The following is a 23006-nucleotide window of genomic DNA, read 5'->3' on the forward strand; positions in this document are numbered from 1 at the left end:
TGGAAGTGATGTAAGAAATCAGAGATATGGGCCCAGCACAGTAGCCTAATGGCTAAAGTGCTCGTCTTGCATCCACCGGGATCCCATGTGGGCACCAGTTTGTATCCCAGCAGCCCTGCTTCCCATCTAAATCCCCGTCTGTGGGCCTTGGAAAGCAGTCCAAGATGGCCCAAAGCCTTGGGACCCTGAACCCACTTGGAAGACTCAGAAAGAGCTTCCGGTTTCAGATCGGCTCACCTCCAGCCCTTGCGGCCACTGGGGAGTGAACCAATGGACAGAAGATCTTTCTCTCTGTCTCTCCTTCTCTCTGACTTTTCAAGTCAGAAATGCACTCATGCTTTTGAGATGTAGTCGCACACACCGTGCAGAAGTGCCAGGCACAGTTCAGCTGTAGAACTTTTCAACAACCACCAAAACTATGGGGTCCCCACAGTGATGTCACAAGCTAATCCTCCAACTGTTACCACTGACATCCTATATGGGCACTGGCTCGTGTCCCAGCTGCTCCACTTCCCATTGTGGCCTGGGAAAGCAATGAAGGGGTGGCTCAAAGCCTTGGGACCTTGCACCCACATGGGAGACCCAGAAGAGGCTTCCGGATCTTGGTTTCAGCTCAGTCCAACCCCAAACTGTTATGGTCATCTGAGGAGTGAACCAGTGGATGGAAGATCTCTCTGTGTCTCTTCTTCTCTCTATAAATCCGCCTTTCTAATAAAGATAATAAATATTTTTTAAGTGAATACAGGGATGTGAAATGTGTGTGTTCACTATTTCAACCCACTTTTGTGCATGAAGACAAATCTTTTTAGCAAAACCATTCCATTGAAGACTTTCCATCTGCTGAGAACCAATCAAGAGGGTGAAGGGCCTTGATCCTACCACCTGCCGATCCATACAACAGCCCAGGAACAAGGATGCTGTCCAAGCTTGATGATGACAGCAGCTCCCACGACACTCTGGAAGCTACTGCCCTGCTACCAAGCTTGGACAGTAAAGACTTCCCTTTACAACTCTACACTTGGGTCCGATGTGAACATTCTCACGCTGTGCAACATTTTGGGAGCCCCAGCAAGATCAAGGCCCCTGGTCACACAGCAGTTATTGCTCAGTGCTGCAGAACTCAGCTGGGCAGTCTGGAGAAGCCACTGTGAAGGCTTAACACAGCCCCAGCAGCTGATCTAGGCTTCCTGGCAGATCCATACTACAGGCTGGCTGAGAAACCACAGAACGAATCCCACCCTGGCTGAGACCATACTATTGCAAATGAAAAGGGGAAAAAAAAAAAAAAAGGCAGAGCACAGGCCTTACTTAACCCTGCTGACAGCCACCTGTCAACCAACTGCCAGGTTCTAGAAGGCCAAAGAGCTCTTGATATCTTGTTCTTCACAGGCCTTTAAATGCCACGCTATTGTAATTCTCCTACACGCGCCTAACTCTCACAGGCAACAACTGCTGGGTCACCAGCAAGTCCATCTCACAGGACTGCTCTGCACAGACCAGGTCCAACACACTGGCCAGTGAGAGATGAGTCCCCAACCTGTGTGTGTAATGAGCAGGAGGCGGGAATCCTGTGACCTGCTGAGTACACACTAGGAACGGAACCATGGGAACAGGAGTGATCAAGGTGGTTCCAACTAAGAATGGCACACAAAACCAACAGAGCTGGGAAAATTGGAGTGATCGAGGAACCCAATCCACCATGCTGTGGGAGGAGATGGCCAAGGCCCAGAGGCAAAGGAGGCTTCAGGGGTGGTAGGGCCCAAGTGCTTGAGCCAGCATCTGCTGCCTCCCAGAGCTGGTTTGGAAGCAGAGGTCCTAGCACATGGACCAGTGCTCCCAAAGTGGCAGCATAACCTACTGGGCAATAATCTCTGCTAGAGAGACCCTTTTTTTGGTTATTGAGTCCCCAGCCCTTCCACAAGGGCAACAACGAAACCACCTCAACCAAAGTCAAACTGGTACATTTCATAATGGCCTATTCACGAGGTGTCTCGATAGGAACACGAGCAAACAGGAAGTCCCGTATTAATTACCTGCAATTTGCTACATACCACGAGGGGCTACACAGACACATCCCTAGCGAGATGACAGCGTGTTGGGTGGATGGGCAGGACTTACCGATTTTCTGATTGAAAATCTTGTCGAACGTGATTTCATTCCTTTCCTGAAGGTACTTCTGCATCACACTCCGGATACTGAAAGAAAGGAGGAACACACATCTTTTATCCACACAGCCAGCACCATGAGCTGCCATCCCCAGGATCAATGTCGCCCCGACATTCACCACCAGGTCACAGCTGTCCGGACTATCACCTACAAACTTGAGAACTGTTCTGCTGGCACTCAGTGCCCACCTCACACATAGGCAGCACTCTCCAAAATGTATATACACACATAGCCCACTTACAACCCCACATGTATACACACACACACACACAAACACACACACCAAGCTCTGCCAACAAGAGCCAAAGTTCCCTATGTTGAATACTCTAAAAACTCACATGTCTATATACCAACACACACACACACGAAAACATAATCAGAAGGAAGATTTCATTTGCAAGAAAATAAGAAACATCAAATATCCTAAAGGTAATCTTTCAAAATACGTACAAAAACTTCACAAGGAAAATTAGAAAATCGCACTGGGAGACATTAGAAGGAGATTTTCATAAGTGGCAAGGTGCACTAAACCAGTGAACAGAGAGCTGCCCTATCGCACAAATGCAAAGCTTATCCAAATGCAGTTATAAAACCACCCATCATCCCCATCAATATCCTAACAAGCTTTTCACAGAACATTGAGACAGATGAGCGTATTCTAAATCGTTGGCAGAACAACACAGGATCAAAAGTAAGTCTGAACGCTTTCGAAGGAAAACAGACCCTGAGCTCATTATGAAGCTGAAGTCATTAAGATGGGATAAACAAACTGATTTATGAACCAGGAGAGGGGTCATCAAAAATGAGCCACACAGACACAGGACTTGGATCTGTAACAGGAGTGGCAAGAAAAGAACGTGGGGCAAAGATGAGTTATTTGGTAAGTACTGGTGATCATTCATCCACATGAGGAGGCAGAAAACACAGTCTCAGTCTACTGAAGGCTATGGTCAATTGGCCACTATTCTTTCATTCTTAAAAACAAACTGCCTGGGGCACGGCGCGGTGGCACAGTGGTTAAGGTCCTCGCCTTGCACGCCCGGGATCCCATATGGGCACCGGTTCTATCCCGGCAGCCCCACTTCCCTTCCAGCTCCCTGCCTGTGGCCCAGGAAAGCAGTCGAGGACGGCCCAGAGCTTTGGGACCCTGCACCCGCGTGGGAGACCCGGAGGAGGCTCCTGGCTTCGGATTGGCATAGCATTGGCCGTGGTGCTCACTTGGGGAGTGAATCATCGGATGGAAGATCTTCCTCCCTGTCTCTCCTCTCTGTATATCCGCCTTTCCAATGAAAAAATAATAAAAATAAATCTTTAAAAAAAAACCTGCCTGAACAAAAACAAACTCCTGGGCCCAGTGCGAGGACTCAGTGGCTAAATCTTCACCCTGTAAGCACCAGGATCCCATACAGGCATTGGCTCATGTCCTAGCTGCTCCATTTCCAATCCTGCTTAGGCCTGGGAAAGCAGTGGGAGACCCAGAAGTTTCTGGCTCTTGGATTTGGATTGGCTCAGCTCCTGCTGTTTCAGGCACTTGGGGAGTGAACCAGCAGATGTAAAATCTTTCTCTCTGTCTCTTCTTCTCTTTGTAAATCTGCCTTTATAATAAAAATAAATAAATATTAAAAAAACTTTTTTTTAATCCTTGGGGTATCATTTCTACATCATTAAATGCAGATTCTTAAGCTGTTAGAGAAGGTTTTGACCAACGCAGACCCCCTAGGAATTCCCATCCCATTGTGTAGATAACACTGAAACACCCAGATGGCGCCCGCCCCTCTCCCCACAGCCCTCAAGCCAGGCAGCTCCTGCCCAGTTTCCAGGGCATATGTTTTTCACATGCTTCAATTCTGGAGTTTTACATAAATAAAATTACACATGTTGCCTTTTGTCTCTGGCTTCTTCCACTTGACATAAGCGAGCTTCATCCACATGGCTGTGTGCGTAAGCATTTAGCTCCTTTTTACTGCCAAGTAGTATGCCATTGTCTGATACTCCAGTTTGCTTATTCACCCATCTGTTGTTGACACACATTTGGGGGCCTTCTAGTCCAGAGCTTCTTCAAATAAAGGTGCTTTAAATAGCTATGGGTAAGTCTTTGGACGTGTGTCTGCATCTCCGATGGATAAATACCAAGAAATGAAATTGCTGGTTCACGAGATGAATCCTACTTAACGTTATGAAAAACGCCCGTGTGGTGCTTCAGGCTGGTGCTGCCAGTTGACATCCCTGAGTGTGAGCGTTTCAATTACTTCAGATCCTTGCCAACACTTGAGTTGTGGAGTCTTTTTCTTTTTTAACGTTAGCCACTCTGCTGGGTGCATTCTCATATCTTAATTCGCACTCCCCTGATGGATAACATTGAGCCACTTTGTCCACGATGATTGGATTCCTGTTGTTTGTGATTACTGGATAAAATCTGCTTAGTTAGCCTGGGTACTCAATTAAGGGAATGGAAAGTCAGGCAACCATGGACGGTACTTCACAGCGAAGACAGAAACACCAGAAAATAATCAGTGTTTTTCAAAAGATTTGGAGAGACGAGCACTAGCCTAATTTGCCGATTCCATGTTAAGAAGATGTTTGTGTGCTTACTGGTCATTCAAATGTTTTTGAAATGAAACTGAAGCATTCATTTAACTATTTTCCCATTTTGAGGAGAACTTGTGTCTTACTGAATTTTAGGAGTTATATATACAAAGGTAGGTGTGTAGCCTCACCATTTTTTTGCTCTACACATGCAATTACCCTTTAAATGAATTTTTTTTAAAAACAAGGTAATAGCTTTCATATGCAACCTTTTTTTAAAAAAAAAAATATTGTCGGGGCTCTTTGTGAGGATCCAAGTGTCATCCGGCATCAAATACCTGCCCAAGGAGTTTCCCGAAACCTTTCTAGAAGGGCAGGTCAACCAGCAATGACGTCTCAGTTTTTCTTTCTCTAAGAGCATCTTTATTTTGCCTTCACATTCGAAAGTTTTGTTTTGTTTTGCTTTGTTTTTTCACCAGGCGTAGGATCCCAGGCGGGCAGGTTTGTTTTGTTTCTTCCGAGCACTCAGTGATATTGTTCCACTGTCTTCTGCTTGCATGGTTCACGCAAGAAATCATGCTGTCATTTTCATCTTTGTCCCTCTTTCTGTATTGCTGTTCCTTGATCTCATGGCTTTCACATGTGCCCCTGTCTCTGGTTGCCAGCAGCTTTAACTACGAGACACACAGAGGACTCTGTTTTCCCCCTGACATTTATCTTTCTTGAGATTCTCTGATTTTGTTAAATCTGTGATTTCTGTCTTTCACTAGTTTTGAAAAACTCTCAGTGTGCGTGTGTGTGTATGTGTGAGTGTGACTATGCTGGGATTCCAATTATTCATGTTAGACCATCTGCCACTGCCCCACAGCTCTCAGACTCAAAGTGTGACCGCCCAATGACAAAGTTGAAAGTAAAACTATGTTCTATAGGAACGCAGCCGTGTAATAAATGCATAACCGTCTGAAGAGCAAGAGAACAAGAATCACGGGACTCACAAGGAGCAGGAAAAGGGGAAGCCACATTAGCAAGCTCAGGGGTGGCATGAAGAGACTCAGAGCAGGGCATGGACCAAGATAAAGGGGTTACTTTTCTTTTTTTAAAAAAAATGTATGTTTTTACTTGGAAAGTCAAAAAGTTACAGAGAAGAGGGAGTGACAGAGAGATCTTCCTTCTGCTGGTTCACTTGACAAATGGGCTTGCAACAGCTAGAGCTGGGCCAGTCTGAAGTTGGGAGCTAGGAGTTTCTTCCTGAGCTCCCATGTGGGTGCAGGTGCAGCAAAGCATCTTTCACTGCTTTTCCAGGCCATAAGCAGGGAGCTGGAATGGGAAGTGGAGCAGCTGGAATTCAAAACTGGCGTCCAGATGGGATATTGGCACCAACAAGTGAAGGATTCTCCAGTTGCACCACCAAGCTGGCCCTAAATGACTTACTTTTCAAACTATGGAACCTGCTTTAAATAAAAAATAAAAAAAAAGCTCAACTGTGTGTGGCAGGGATGCCCCCCCCCCCATCACTAATTGCACTACAGAAGCTTACCCGGCTACTGCCCTCCGCACTTAATTATACTTCACTAGACTAAATCACTCATAATGCTCTCCCATCCATCTGTTATATTTGAGGAAATAAATCAGATACTGGCTGCTTTTTTTGGAAATTGCTACCTCCTGATACAGCGTTTAAATGGGAGCTGCCTGGATACCAGTGATATCAAAGACAATCTGGATGTTAACTTCTTTGAAAGAAAACCCAGATATCAGCTTGTTCGTCGACGCTCGAGTTTGAAACTGTCGAATATGTCCTTGACTGAGGCGCTCTGAGCTCATGCGAGCCAAAGCTCTGTTCCTGCTCCATATTAGTTACTTCTCTCTGGAGATGAACACCCCTTCCCTCCTCTTCAAGGAGTCAGATGTTCTGTGCATTTTCCAGCATCTTCATATATTAGGATTAGCCTTTCACCTGGCATGATTCTGTCATTCTCCCTTATCAATACCCTTAGAGGAGTGTTCTGGAAGTCCATGAGTACCAAACCGTGCTGTTGACCACCTATTCCATTCTGACTTTCCATTTTTTTTTTCTTTATTTGCCTCTTCAATACAGCTCCTGCTACGGTATGATTTTTTTTAAAGATGTATTTCTTTTTAAAGGCAGATTTATTATTTATTTATTTTTAAAGGACAGAGTGAGGAGGGGTCTTCCATCTCCTGGTTCACTTCCCAAATGCCCACAAAAGCCAAAGCTGAGTTGACCCAAAGCCAGCAGCCAGGAGCTTCTTCCCAGTCTTCCACACATGAATATAGGGTTCCCCAAGCACTTGAGCCAGTCTCTGCTGCTTTCCCAGGCCACAATCAGGAAGCTGGATCAGAAGTGGGGCAGCTGGTATGATGCTTGCAGATGGGAGATTAGCCTGCTGCGTCACTGTGCTGGCTTTGGGCTGTGCTCCACTGCTTTCCCAGTTGGGACATGAACCAGCGCCCATGTGGCATCCTGGCGCATGCAAGGCAAGGATTTAACCACTGGGCTACAACAACGGCCCCACACAGCTGGTCCTCTAACACCATATACAAAAAGTAACTTGAGGTGTATGTGTATCACACATCTCAATATACAGACTGAAACTACAAAATTTCTCAAAGGAAACAATTTGGTGCCTGGGTTAGCTGAAGGCTTTAGACATGTGTGACAGCAGAGGCATGAACCATAAATGAAAACCTGACAGCTAAAACTAACTTCTCTCCCTCAAACAACACTGAAGACAAATGAAAAGACCAGCCACAGCTTAAGAGGAAACACCAGCCAGTCAGCATCTGATGAAGGAGAAGGATCTTTAGCCAAGATGAGGAAAACAAGCAACCTAATTGTAAAAATGGACAAATGCTTTGAACATTTCACCGGAGATGGTATATGGATGGGGCTAAGCCATAGTGCATCATCTAAGTCCCAGCTACTCTGATTCCAACCCAGCCTCCTGCTAACGCACCGGAGAGGCAGCAGAGGACGGCCCAAGTACTTGGGTTCTTGCCACCGACAGGGCAGACCTGGAGGGAGCTTCTGGCTCAGGCTTCAGCTGTTGCAGCTATTTGTGAAATAAATCAGCACATGGAAGATCTCCCTTCCTCTCTATCTCCCTGCCTATCAAATGAGGAGAATAAATACATTTTAAATGTGTCTGAAAGATTGCAGAGGCCTCTCGTTTTTTTCTCAATGCCCCAATCTCTTTGCACGCTACAGGAGCAGTTCCACAGGGACCCCGTCAACTCCACCCTGCTGCCACCTCTCTTACATGGCAGCTACCCTCGATGTCTTCGCTGCCTGCCAAGCAAACAGATTCTGTCCCAGCTCAATCACTCTGTACATATCATCCTCTCTGACACCATCTCTTACTATGAAAACCTCCCCCTGATGTCACTCTTGAAGGCCCATTTTGGCGGTCAGCAGCAGGAAGCTGCTAAGCAGCAGGTGGGCCCTCTCCTTCCGTCCAGTCCACTGGCCCTTTAAGGTCATCGGCCCATTTCCCACAATGTACTGTCTTTGCTGTCTTTTCTGAGTACCTCACCACTGGTGGAAATCCCAGCGGGATGCCAGCAGTCATGCTGGTCCCAAACTTCAGTACTAGTTCACACCAAAGGACGCGTTGCCATGAAAGCCCACAAAGGACTGAATTCAAGAGTACAAATTCCATGAAATGCCATCCCTTATGCATATTCATGTCAGTTAGTCTGAAAACTAAGATGAGTGAAACCAATGTGTTAATACTACGGTCCAACTCAAGAGTGGTTTTTCCCTACAGGATCAGTATGAGAATAGAGGTTCCTGCCACAAGGGGTTCCTACCTTACTGAATCTTTCTCATAGTCTACGCTTTTGATGTTGGGAAAGGTGTTCAGTGATGACCCAGAGCTCTGCACACTAAAATGAACCCAAGAATTTCTAGTCACATCTCTGCCACAGCTGTCTTTAAAGAGACAAAAATTCTAGATATGTGCTCTGTCTAGCAGCACGCCAAATACGCATAGTCCTTGCAAAGAAGAGACAATTCATTCATTCGTGCATGCATCCACTCCTTACATATTGTGTGCCGGACACTGGAGGGCAGTGGGCAATGAGCCCCAACACCCACCAACCATCTGCAAGGAGAGGGTGGGGACAGAGTAAATAAGCAGTGCCCACATGGCGGGGCACAGACGCTCACACAGGGGTGGCTACACAGTGCCACAGAGCCCAGCTTGCTTTGTCTGAACTACAGAATCCCAGGAGGGGAGGGGACCATGGACAAGAATGAAGTGACAGAAAACAAAGGGTCAAACACATGAGGGGTCATGAGTTCAGTCTAGGCTGAAACAGTGACCACACAAGCAAAACACAAAATAGCAATTAACAACCAAAACAAAACAAAACAAAACAAAACAAAACGTGGGGGGGAAGGGGCGGGGGAGAATGCCAGGCCGGAAACAGTCTCTATTTTCAGACTCACTTATTTTTGTAGCGAGGTGAGAATTCCTAAATTACCATCCTTTGATGTTCATGTCCAGTTTTTTGTGGCTTTTTTTTTTTTTAAGCAAACTCTTCCTTTGCAATGACTAGACTGATAGACAAAATGGACAGCCACAAAAAGCTGGCTCACGGGAGAGAAGGCACTGGCCTTCCTCAACATCCAAACACAGCCCAGGCCTCCTCTGACCTCCTGCCCGGACACCGAGAGGCAGACCAGCATCTCAGTGAACAGTAGCCAGGCAGACAGATGCACACACTAAAATATGCCCCACAGAAGGTCACTGAGGTCATTTTTTTTTTCCTACCACAAATGGAACATCCCTAGTCCAAAAATCCAAAATCCCAAACATGTTGAACACCCAAGCAACACCACCACGGACGATCTCATGGGACACATCACAGCCAGGCTTCGGATGCACTAAATACACAACACGGATTGCCTTCAGCCCGTGTGTAGCAGGCGTCCGGCAGGCATCAGTGACTGGCACTTGAAAACTGAAATCCCAGCCCCAAGATCTCTCAATGACACCTACGTAAACATTCCAGAAAAGCAAAAACCATTCCGAAATCCACAGAGCTCCCGTTCCTAATCATTTTCAGACACAGCATGCTCAGCCTGTACTTGCTTTTCTGTCTGGTTTGTGATGCCCTTTTGTCACCTGAGAGCTTCATTTGCATCATCATATGCAGTCACCTCCTCCTCTATGTGCTCTCCACACCAACAAAACTGCATTCCCTCAGACTGTCACACTGTCGATACTTCCGTGGTTATCTCAGGAAGCACTCGGGAAGTTATTTTTGTAGCCATGCAGAGGAACTACAACTGTGATAGTCGGCAGCAGTGGTTAAATATCAACTCTCCCCCTTAACTCAAAATGTCCTCTTTATATTCACAAAGCGTACGGATGAACAGAGACCGGATGGGCAGAGGGACGGAGCAGCACCTAAATGGATGGTTTGGACAGACTGATCACCAGCTAAATGGGCGGGTGGATGAAATGGTTCAAAGACGGACAGACAGATCAACAGACAGGTGACAAGTAGGATGGACAGGCATATAAACGGACAGACCAGTGACAGACCGATAGAAGGGACATACACATATCCACAGTTTTCATCGCTACACCACTGCTTTATACTTGGCACAGCAGAGTGCCATAATTCCACTTTTCAAAATCCTAGTGTTCATTTTTGCCCCCATTTTTTCCTTCTATATAATTTAGGGGTTCACTTGTCGGGTTCCTTAAAGCCCTCATCTAGGTTTTGAACACTGGCGGGAGGGAAGCTGACATCTCCCGCCTGGTCCCTACTTGCGGCTCTCCTTCTATTCAGTCTTTCTGTGAAGTCTTTTAATACAGTGTGGTTCTCCTTCACATTTGGCCTCACTGACGATGACCACACGATGCCTTGTTGGGACCGGCACATCCAAAACCACTTCTTTGATGACAGCTTGAGATGTCTTAACAAACTTTCAATTTCAAATAAAAAGCGATTACTGTTAATAAGAGACTTTACACCTGTGGAGTTTCAGCAGGTGGATAGCACATCTTGAGTACCAGAGTCGTTTTCTGAATCTCACTGCTGGGATGTAGCAGACGCCCACATCTGTATGAAGTTCACTTAAGACGGTGTGAATTCACATCTCAGGATGTAAATGGATAGTAGTCTGTGTGTGTTCTTTTCTTTCTTTCCATCGGAAGACCGCACGTGGGTCCAGAGGTGGTAAATCCATTCACTCATTTTAGAACACCCAGAACTCGGCCTGCAGACTGATCTTTTCATGGTCCACCTGCATCTTCGTGACGAGCGGCACAGAGCCCCGTTCTGAGTCCTCTAACCCAGCCTCCTAAGAACGGTTCCTCCTCCTCCCCAGGTCTCAGCCTTCTGGGTCACACGGGGTGTTGCACACTTGTCTTGGATGCTGTATGCCATCCCGGGAATTTTTAGCCTAGATTCACAGGGGGCTCCTCACAGGGCTAAATGGAAGCGCCCAGGCCCTGCAAGGAGCCACTTGGGCTCTTCATACTTGGCCATCTAGTCTTTGTATTTTTTTTTAATTAACTTATTTTTACTTACTTATAAGCGTAACGCAGAAAGTGAGCCTGAGATACAGTGAAGAGAGGGTACCTCTCCTCCATCTGCTGGTTTGCTTCCCAAATATCTACTAACAGCTGAGGGTGGGCAAAGACAGGAGCTCAAAATTCAACCAGGTCTCCTGTGCAGTGATAGGGCCCCAAGCACCTGAGCCATCACCTACTGCCTCTCCAGGTGTGCATTAGCAGGAAGCTGGATGGGAAATGGAGCAGGGACTTGAACCCAGATATGCCAACGTGACATGTGGAAGGATATCTTAACCACTCAGCCACATATCTGCCCCAACCCTAGTTTTTAAAACTATTATATAGATGGGCAATGTGGCACCTCAGATTAAGCCACTTCCTGGGATGCCCATGTCACATAGCAGAGTGCCTGGGTCACATCCTGGCTACCCAGTTTCCCAGATAGCCTCCTACTAACACATATGTTGGAAAGCATCAGGTGACAGACAACTCAAAGGACTGAATTCCTGCCACTTATGTGGGAGACCCAGGTATAGTTCCTGGCTCCTCGTTTCAGCCTGGTGCAATCCCCTGCTGTGGTGCTCGTATTCTGTGTCATTCTTTGAAATAAATAAATAAATATTTTTTAAAATAATTACTATTGTGAAAAATTGCAGGCATGCAAAACAGCAGAAGATAGCCAGCAATCCTCCCAAGTCCCATCATGTGGCACCTGATTAGCAGTGTTACCGAGAGTCTAAATCGCTACTTTGATCTACTGTCTTTCTGCATTTTTAAAGCAAATCTTAGTACCATCATCTTCCCCTTAATGCTTCAGTTAGGATCTGTAAAAATTATGGACTTGTCCCTCCCATGAAGACAACCTATGGGGCCCAGTGTCGGGCACAGCAGGTAAAGCTGCCACCTGCAATACTATGTATATGGATATCAATATGGATGTCAGTGCTAGTCCTGGCTGCTCCACTTCTGATTCAGCTCCCTGTCAACGTGCCTGAGAAAAGCAGCAGAAAATGGTCCAAATGCTTGGGCCTCTACCACTCAAGTGGGTGATCCAGATGGAGTTCCCAGCTCCTTGGCTTTGGCCTGAAAGGCTCTGATCACTGTGAACTCCTTGATGAACGAGGGATTTCTCTCTCTCCTCTCTCTCTCTGTTACTCTTTCAAATAAGTATTTTCAAAGTAAACACACTTGTGATTATGAACAAGGGGTTAAGTAGGTCACTCATGGGCTGAGAGGGATCCATGTTATCACTGACAAAGTTGAAATCACCATATATAACATCCGTCAAAGGAGGAAAGACATGAATATTCTCGAATATGGCCCTGGCAAAGGATCATCACCTTGGTACAATCCCAACAGCCTTTCTCCTCGGAGATTAAATATGCAATCCAATCCATTAGCTTTTCCATTGCAATTAAAAGGCACTATTAATATTAACAAGTATCAAGTTATGTATCCATAGGAACTGTCAAGTCTGCTCATGTTGAGGCTATGCACTTACCCCCTGATGGAGAGAGATGGATTTCAGTTTTGCTTCAGAAAATAAAGTTGCATTTGACATTACCAAATGCTATGCAAAAAACCTTAGGGGCCCCTGACAGGCAGCTTTTTCAGTTATAACACTGCCATCACTGTTCACCGTGATCCTGTTATTTAGGATGAAACCTGACATCTTGTTCTAAGAAATTGCTCCCCATTAATTATCAAGTCAAAACGTCTGGTGGAATTATGTCACTAGAACACCTCTTGAGATCCCTTTTGTGGGGTAATCTCTCCCTATCTCTCCCTGTCTTTCTCTTTTTTTTTTTCTTTCTTTTTTTTTTTTTTTTTTTTTAAGATTTATGGTTTTGAAAGGCAGAGTTAAGATTCACTCCCCAAATGTCCACTAGAGCTGGGGTGCCAAAGAGCCAGGAACTTCTTCCAGGTCTTCCACTTGGATGGCAGGGGTCCAAGCACCTGGGTCATTTTCCATTGCTCTTCCGGCACATCAGCAGAAAGATGGATCAGAAGTGGAGAAGTCAGGACTCAAACCAGCGCTCATGTGAGATCCTAATGCTGCAGGTGCTGGCTTCACCTGCTTACGCCACAATGCCAGCCACACAGGTAATCTTTACTGAAGGAAGGCGACAAGTGTCCGAAGTGAGTAACTAATGTCTGAGGCTGACAGTGTTGCTCTCCAGAATCCAAGAACCTAATGCCCTTAGAATGAAATCCACGGAGGGAAAAAAAAAAAAAAGGACAGTCTGATGAAAGTTTATGGAAACACACGACATCCGGAACTCAGGGATCTCAGTCTAGGCTCAGCTATGCCATTTATTATCCATGTGACCCTGAGCAATGAACTTCCCCCTGAACCTGAATTTCCTCCTGCTAAAATAGGGATGACAATACTGGAGTCATTTCCAAGAATCTCTAAAGAAAAAAGAAAAAAGAAGAAGCCTGCCCTCCGTAAAGGAAAATTGCAGATGTTCACAAAGGGCAAAGAGACAGCAAGGGCTCCCAGTCCGGGCAGTGCCAGTGTTGGCTTCAACGATGTTAACAACTCCAGGAGAGGACAGCCCCATCAAGGGGAACAGAAAATGTGCAAACACAGAAAGACAGGCTGTCACAGAAGTCACCCAGTGTCATAACGCCACCCTACAGAGAGACGATGACCCAATCCCCAGCTGTGCGTGCACTCTCGGGAGTGGGCACCTACAACTTCTCGGATTTTCCATAAGCATCTTAAGACAGATATGACAGACTTATAGAAAGAGTTATCCAGGTAGGTGGAGCTAGCCATATGAGCTTTTGTGATAAGAGACAGTTACCCAGGACTGTGATGATATCTAGTTTCCAACCTGAAAGACCTGCCAGCTGAACCCTGGACCACAGGAAAGGCATAAGCCTCAAGGGAGAGAGCCACAGTTTCCCAGACAGACAGGCTGCTTTTTTATTAGATTTCTACATACTGCAAAGTGTAACTGCAAGAGCTAAAATGTGAATACACGTAAACTATAAAGCTCTAGATGCATGTGTGTTTAAAAAAAAAAACTTGAGGTTTTAATCTAAGGCACAAACATACAATAACTCCTCAGGTCAGCCAACAAGTACACACCGGGATCTAACTGACACAGCCAGCGAGACAGTCTCTATCATCATCTGTCTTCATGTGGACCCAATGGACAGCTGGGTCCTCGAGCACGAGTTTCTTAAAAGGACAAGAGAGGAGGGCTTAAAAGGTTCAAGCCGCCAAGGTGCTCTGAACAAAGTCTTTTTGTGTGTGTCTGTTCCACCAGCGTTTGTGCTGGCCCAGACAGTCGTGGGGTAACCCGTAACCCACAACGCCTCACTGAAAACTCTGCAGTCTCCTAGGATGGCATTTTCTGGCAAGGAATGCTGTTCTTACTGAGTAGCCTGGATTTGTTAGATAATCTGAATCATCTCTTCAGCGGCAAGCAGGGTCACTTGCTTACAGATCGGAAATACAGACACACTAGCTGCTATTACACATGCGATTTAAAAAAAAAAAATCGACCAAATGTTAAAGCCTAAAAAGGCCCCATCCACATAAACTCTCATAGTTTTACTTGGGGGGAGGGGAAGGGAGGGAAGGAAGACAGCCAAAAATCTTAAACATAATTTTCTTTTAATTCATTATTCAAAAATTGCTACTGTGCACAAGTAACTTTTCCCTTCTATATTAAATCTAGTTGGGCTGCTTTGCGTAATCAACTTCCTCTACGTCCGCTGGAAACAAAAACACAAACAGTGGCTCCTCCAGCACCGCACGCAAAAGACAGTACAGGTGCAGGCATGAGGCCTAGCAGCTGAGGCATCCATGGGCCGCTTCAGGCGCCTCGGTTAGATCCACACCTGCGGTTCCCTGACTCCAGCCTGCTGCTAACGCACACCCTGGGAGGCGGTAAGGGGGGGTGCCTGCCACTCACACAGGAGAACTAGCTTGAGCTCCTGTCTCCTGGCTTTGGCCAGGTCCATCCCTGGTCACTGCAGGCAGATGAAGGGTGAATCAGCAGATGGACATTGTGTCTCTCTGTCTCTCTGACTCTCTCTCTACCTCTCAAATAAATAGTGTTTTTTTTTTAAAGTTTCACAGAAACTTTACACTTTATCCTATGCCCAAGTATTGTGATAACAAAGTATTCAGCCCAACTCCTTTCCCAGTTAGTGTATTGTATCACAAGACAAGACAGCAAACTTGGTTCAAAAGAATAGGGATTAAAGACCTTTATAAGGTTCACTGTCCTGATCTTTTACACTGGGCTCACTTTTGCTTTTCAATGTTAATTGATTCATTTGTTCATTTTGATCTACTCAAAAGGCAGAGTGACAGAGATGGACGGACTCACGGATTAGTATCTTCCATCCACTGGTTCACTCCTCAAATGCCCACAGCAGCCGCTGCTGGGCTAAGCAGAAGCCAGGGGCCCGGAAGTCCATCCACGTCTCCCAGACCGACGGCAGGGACCCAGTTTCTCATGCCATCACTTCCTGCTCCCAACATGCACTAGTAGGAAGCTGAATCAGAAGTCCTGAGGAGCTGGAACTCAAACCCACACTCCAGTGGGAAGCCAGGCATCCCAAGCAGCTGCTTAACTTACTGAGCCATAATAGCGGCCCAGGTGCACTTTAGATAGAGTAGGATGGTGGACATTTGGCCTAGCAATTAAAACGCCAGCTGAGACACCCACATGCCATAGGTAAGCAGCCACATCCCTACCTGGTTCGAGCTCCCAACCCTGAGCTGCTGCTGACCGTGGGAGGTAGGGATAATGGGGCCAGGGATTTGGTTCCTGCCACCCCAGTAAGAAAGCTGGATGGAGTTCACAGCTCCCAGCTTCGGCCCCATCTGTCTACCTCTGTCTCTTTCAAATGAATAAATTCTGAAAAGCCATCTGAAAAGGAGTACAAACCCTATCACCATGCTGAATACTTCCATATCTTCTAAAAAGATTTAGCCAAAATACCATCACAATCTTAGACATTTACAAAGCAAAATGAAAGTCTGCAGGATTCAACAGCTGTGCAAATGCCATTCTGTGGAACTCTGAGGTTATTTTCCAATCAAACCCTCAAAGCAGATGCAGAAAATTCGGAAGAAACAACCACAACACGTAAGCAGACATATTATCTAGACACGATCATCAAAATCAACAGACTGACTTCATCACACGAGATACAAAAACAATGTCATATTACTCAAACATAGGAACCCTGCAGTGTTCCACAGCCAATGGGATTTTCATGTATTCAACAGAGAACACACACACACACACAGAACCTAGAATCATTTTCAGCATAATCGAAGCTCAGCTGCTTCTAAAATCATTCTAGACGCTCATTCTCTCTGAAGTATACAGTGCCTAGCATTCAGCACACTGTAACAGACCTGTACCTTACAACCAAGTTTCCAACTCTGACAGATGCAAATATTCATTCCCTGATATATAAATACATTGTATTTTTACTCATTTGCATGTATGAATTATATATTGGAGTTACAGACAGCTCCCGTGGCTGGTTCACTCCCCAGACACCTGCAGCCAGCCAGGACATGGGAACTCAATCCAGGTCTCCCACAGGAGTAGCAGGGACCCAAACCCATGGACCCTCACCACTCCCAGAATACTCATTTGTGGAAAGCTGGAATACAGAATGGAGTCAGGACTTAAAGCCGGGACTTGGCAGTGTCTTAATCACTGCCCACCTTTACGAATTCTCAATCATTCAAACACCCTAACCCACTCCCCACCCCCAAAAAAATATCCTCTCAATGGAAGCCCAAAGTTTGGTAAAGGATGCTTTATTTACTAGTCTTACCATAACCGAATCAGTGATGATCCTCTCACTGCTATCTTTCCGTCCTTCATACTTAAGCTAGTTCATCCTCACAGGCAGATGTAGGAAGATGATCCAACATGTGCAGACTTCAGCAATGGAGTGAGGAAAGGCAGGACAGCGCGGGCTGGGGAAGCTGCTTTCACAGGTCTCAAGTTCTGCCACAGTTGGGAGGGACTGAGCCCATGGTGCAAGAGGACCACAAAGGGAAAGGAAGAGACAGGGTGTGCGGGGTGTATGACGAGACAGCTTTTCCCGTGCCACGCGGTTCCCGGAGGTGCTCCCCAGGGACTCCTGCCTGTGCGTCAGGGGTGGAAAGCACCCGCCAAAGGCACGAGGGGGCTGGACCCCCCTCCAGGATCCTCTCAAACGGGAGGGGGTCCAGCCCCACGTTACTAAGAAGCAGTCTGTTCATGTTGCAGGAAGGCCAGGATGAATCACCTCCTGCTTTTACACTACAGTTCTGGTTCATTCAAATGAGACGGAAATCTGCCTCAGTGCCTGCTTCCATGCGTTCATAGTGCCCCATGAACACTCGTGGGCTGCCCCTACTGTGCAATGACAGACAAGGATTGGAGGAGAGGCAGGGAAAGAAGGGTAGAGGGGAAGCGGAAGGCAAAGAAAAGGAACTATACAAAGTATTATGTACAGAAAGTTCTAGATGCACACTTCACTAACGTTAAAGGAAGAAAACTGAGACAGGCCTAGTAGCTAACTCCTCACCTTGCATGTGCTGGGATCCCATAGAGGCGCTGGTTTGTACCCTAGCTGCTCCACTTCCCACCCAGCTCCCTGCTTGTGGCCTGGGAAAGCAGTTGAGGACGGGCCAAAGTCTCAAGCCCCTGCACCTGCGTGGGAGACCCAGAAGAGGCTTCTGGCTCCTGGCTTCAGACTGGCTCAGCTCCAAACCACTGCAGCCAGTTGGGGAGTGAACCAGCAGACAGAAGATCTTTGTCTCTCCTTCACTCTGTATATCTGCCTTTCCAATTTAAAAAAAAAAAAAGAAAATGAAATAAATCTTTAAAAAGGAAAAGAAAACTGAGATAAAAATCTTCCAGATTCACCTGCTTATGGATCTTGGGGGGGGGGGCATCAACACTTGGCTCTTCTCTGCACTGACCAACACCCCGTTTCCCATGCCTCCTGTGTCCCAAGCTTGCTGAGGGGCACCCTGCAGCACTTGCCTCCTGCCTGCCACTGCTGCGTGCTTCTGGAAAGGGCACCTGCATCTCACACCATACGGAACCCCAGCCACAAAACTCTCTGGTGTGAACTAATGACGACCCAAGTCTTCCATCGTTTCTTCCGCCTTCTTCTCTGGAGTGATCCATGTGTGAGGAGGTGTTAATAGGGAGAAGAAAAAAAAAAAAACACAGCTCCTGAGGCAGAGACTGCTTTAATTGGGACATCGTACGACTGTCAGCAATGAATCCGTATAATATTGTACAAGGTGGGAAATGGAACACAGGGAATGCGACTGATTTACTGAGACCCCCTGGCAAAGCTACTGCCAGTGGACTCAGCTCTGTGCCTTGCATCCTGACCTAGAACTTTCTTCCTACAACAAGACAGGTAGTAAGTAGGCAGAAGGAAGTAAGGGGCCAGCACTGACTGGTGGCTTTGAAGTCACTATGGATGGAGTTCTGGACTGCCTCCATGCAGGCAATCACTTCTTCCTGCTCCTGATACCTTGTGAGAAGGTAATGGGGGCAGCAAGCATGCAGTAGGCCCAAGGTCAAGGCAAAGCAGACCTTTATGGGGCCAGGAGCAATGAATGGCCCGGTGGCTAAATCCTCTCGCCTTGCATATGCCAAGATCCCACGATAGGCACTCGTTTGTGTCCGGACTGCTCCACTTCCCATCCATTCCCTGCTTGAAGCCTGGAAAAGCAGTTGAGGATGGGCCAAAGCCTCAGGACTCTGCACCCACGTGGGAGACCCAGAAGAACCTCCTGGCTCTTGGCTTTGGACCGGCTCAGTTCCAGCCGACTTGGGGAGCCACTTGGGGAGCACAACAGCCAACAAAAGATGTTTTCTGTCTCTCCTCTCTGTAAATCTGTCTTTCCAATAAAAATAAATCAAGAAAAAAAAAAAAGACTGACCTTTCCCAACCACTTAACATAAGGTACCACTGTCTTCTGGTCTCTTGTACGCCATTCCTGCCATGCCCTATGTATAAAGTATCAGAATACACTTGGGCTCCCGCTCCAACTCAGCTAATCCCAAAGGAAGATGCCCAGACCGAGCAGCAGCATTTGCAGGATGTATGAAGAGCCCAGTTGTGATGTCTACCTTTCAGACCCACAGTGCAACCACAAAGGGTCCAGGGGTTCCGACATTCTGATCAGGGATCCCAACAGAAGGGGAAGAATGGAAGAATGGAGCGGCGACAGGTCTGGGACACCTGCTCCCCCAACCCCCACCAGCATGCAAAGGACTGAGGTGTGCTAGAGATCCCCACGTAGCAGAGGGAAAGACGTCAAGCTCATCATCTCCATCTCCCCGTTGCCGATGTCCCAGGAATTATAAGGAGAGGTGAAGAGCATCAAGCGTGTGAAATGTACCTTCGCCTCTAGCAGCCTAATGAGGCTGTTATCAAGAGAAAGTGAAATTTTTTTTAGGACAAAGAAAACCAAAAAATAATAATAACACTGTGTCTTCCTTTCACTTTTTTTCCAAGAAATGGGACTTTCAGGCAGTTGAGGGCAGGTGGGGTTGGGAGGCAGCTCCCCTGTTTGGGGAGTCAGGAGTGAGCAAGCGCACTGTGTGGTTTCTCAGGACCACCACGAGCAAGGCTGCATTTCCTGTGTTAAACACAGCAGAGGTAAAACCCTGACACTCCCATGGGAACCCAAGGAGCCCGCTGCTGATTTACGCAGTCATAATTACCATCTTCGCACATCCCACCACTACCCCCCAGAGGAGTCGCAGGCTCCGAGTAGGTCTCTGAGGACAGTCCCCGGCAGCTGACAGGGACAGGCTGCCAGATGACCTTCCCCCAAAAGACAGAGGCACGTTGGCAGCCTTGCTCATTCCCAGCCATTCGTCTGGGGAGGTGGCCAGCCAAGCAAGGTGGGAAGAACCAGGGCCGGACTAAGAAGGGAAGAACTGGGGGACACCCAGCCTTGGGTTCTCCCTTCAAATGGGCAGAAGGCCCTGCTTTTCCTATAACCAGGGACCTGTTCTCCTCACCCTCCAGGACCAGCGAGGGGGGCCCCCAGAGAGCCAGTTTTTGCCAACTGCCAGCAGAGCCTAAGCTCTCAGTAAAGGACACTTAGTACATGACCACTCCGTGGGCGTGCAGCTCCTCCTTCTGTTGCCAGGGCTTTGGGGGACGCAGGCAGCCAGGCTCTCCACTATTGTGCCCCTGTCTCTTCTCTGGCCTCCTCCCACCGACTCTAAAAGCCCTGCTCTGCTCTGGCTGCCCTATGCCTCCACACTTTGTAGCCATACATCTCTCCACCCACTTCTCATCTTAATAGATGTTTGGCAAAAGCCAACTTCAGTGTCCTGGGGAAGCATTTCAAGAGGCTGCCTCTAAGAAGAGACTACATAAAAGCAGGGACTGCCTGTACCTCCGAAAGATCTAAGAAAACTCTTCCCAATTCGATGCATTTCACAACCCTTGACTGGGGCCCATTCTGGGTCCAATGTTGATTGCACTGGAACATCTATTTCTAAGAACTGGCGAAGACACGTGGCACTTGCATTTCCAAACCACTGGCACAGCTTCGCTTGGACTGAAAACAGACAACGCACTGAGAGGCCAGAACAAGTGACATTTGGAATCTGCACTCAAATGAAAAAGAACAGGATCGTTTTATCTATATGAATACTCCTATCAGCATACGAGGCATACTGTCTTCCGGAAGGCTCTTCTGTTCATGTGGGCTCTGCAATTCACCCCACAACCCAAACACAGGGATCTTTCAAACACTTGGCAACTCGCTTGCTGGTAGGAATGGAGAAATTAGAGAATAAATTCCATATCCATAGGAGAAGCAAATTGCATTGCTTTTCAAGACTGGTTCTATCCGACAGCATTACAAACAGAAAGAGGTGAACTACCCTGACACCCCATATCCAGTGTCTGTACTGTTCTTCCCAGGAAACCGTGACAAAACACTTAGCAAGGGGCATTGCGTTGGTTATGCCCACGTTACACACCAAAGTGCCCAGGTTTCATGTCTAGCTCCTGACCCCAGCTTCCTATTAACACAGAGACCTTGGACAGCATGGAGGATGGTTCAAGTAATTAGGTGCCTGCCGTTCCTGTGGGAGACCAGGCATCCTCTGGGGAACGAACCAGCATATGGGATTGCTAGCCATCTGTCTCTCAAATGCACATGATTTTTAATAAATAAAAACTCAGTAAACATCAGGTGTTCTATGAATGCAGAATAATAAAAGTAACACAAACACTACCTATGGTTGGTTAAACAGAAGCCTCAAGCCAAAGCACTTTAAAAGCAAACATCTTTCGTGGCTCTACTCGGAGCGCACTAGACTGTAGGTTCCTGGAGATGGCTTAGGGAAAGGTTCTCGAAGCATCCCGGGGCATCACTGTGCCCACCCGCAACTAGGCACTCAGCCAGTATAAGAAGTGGCATCAGAGCCACTCCTAATAAGTTACAAAATATTTTCAAAATTGTTCTTTGCAGATCTTCCTGTCGCTGTGTAGGGATGCTGTGAAAGGACAAGTTTTGCAACAGATACTCCAGGGACAGACACACTGGCTGATGCTCGGGCTACCCACAGCCATGACAGAGTGTCTGGGCTAAGTCGTGGCTGCTCCATTTTCAATTCAGCATCCTGTTCATGAGCCCGAGAGGCCACAAGTAACTTTACCAGCCCCTGCCAGGTGTGATCAGGAGTTCCTGGCCTCGGCCTAGCCCAGCTATGCTTGTCATGGGCACTAGGAGAGTGAATCAATGAACAGGAGAACCCTTCCTCGTGCTGTTGCTCTCTATCATGGTGATTAAAAAAAAAAAAAAAAAAAAAAAACCTTTTACTTTTATTAACGTCCAATACACAGACATGAAGCTCCAGGCTAAACAGTCAAGTTCACATCAGTCCTTCTCTCTCACTCTGGCTTCAAGCCAATTAAATTTCATTCCACTTGAAAGAGCAACGGGGCTGAAGGTAAAAATGGTCTTAACCCTCTTCAGGGATCAGCCCCACATGGGGATCCACCTGCACCTCAGATCCTATTTTAATAGAGGGGTTTCTGTTCTCCCATGCCATAACAGCAGACATGCAGGTCCCAGTGCACCTGTTTTAGTTGGGCCTGAAGCTCAACAAATGCTCCAGTAGACCACAGCAGCTATATAATTTGAACAAACAGTCAGCTTTCCCAGGATTGACACTGGTTGGTTCACTAATTGAATAACGTGTCAACATAACCAAATGTTTGCCTCCTGCCGTCTCAGGGAGGCAAAGTCTTCCCCTGGGCAGAATGTTCCATTTTCCCAGGTTCTCCCACAATTGGCAGGGGACTGCCAACCCTGCGTGTCCTTTACATTAGCCCTGTACAGTTTTCCTTCAGTGGCCTTTCTGTGGAACCCTGGGAAAGGAAAGGCCACCCGTCACTGCCACGAGGAAGCTCAAAAAATAAAATCTCAATGTCAAGTTCAAGTGCCTGTTTCCCACTCACACACTGAGAAGCACTGAGCTCGGCACGTTTCTCAGGAATAGCAGAGACAGGTGACTGCATAGCTCACGTTAAGCTGACGAGCAAACAGAAGTCCCATTACCAACCACTGCACCTGTGCTCTTCGCCAAGAGACTCAAGTCACACTGGCCCTTGAGTCACTGCACGGAGGCTTCTCTGCCCAGAATGAAATGTCGTATGGGATCCAGAGCTCCAGCAACTAACTGCCTTGCTCCCAGCTCAGTCAGGGGCGCCAACTGCCAACTACTGGGAGAG

General features: G+C 47.0%; 1 protein-coding gene across 1 annotated transcript in view; it reads right to left on the bottom strand.

Moving 5' to 3' along the window:
- The window catches only part of GRK3 (G protein-coupled receptor kinase 3), a 108094-nt gene that overhangs the window by 82483 nt on the left and 2605 nt on the right, over positions 1-23006 (bottom strand). Inside the window, exon 2 of the mRNA XM_041003887.1 lies at positions 2119-2195. Within this exon, the coding sequence (XP_040859821.1) occupies positions 2119-2195 (77 nt within the window). The remainder of the gene's footprint in view (positions 1-2118; positions 2196-23006) is intronic.

The sequence above is a fragment of the Ochotona curzoniae genome, unplaced genomic scaffold (assembly GCF_017591425.1).
Source record: "Ochotona curzoniae isolate NIBS_2020 unplaced genomic scaffold, NIBS_Ocur_1.0 scaffold_274, whole genome shotgun sequence".
In the NCBI taxonomy this organism is placed as follows: domain Eukaryota; kingdom Metazoa; phylum Chordata; class Mammalia; order Lagomorpha; family Ochotonidae; genus Ochotona; species Ochotona curzoniae.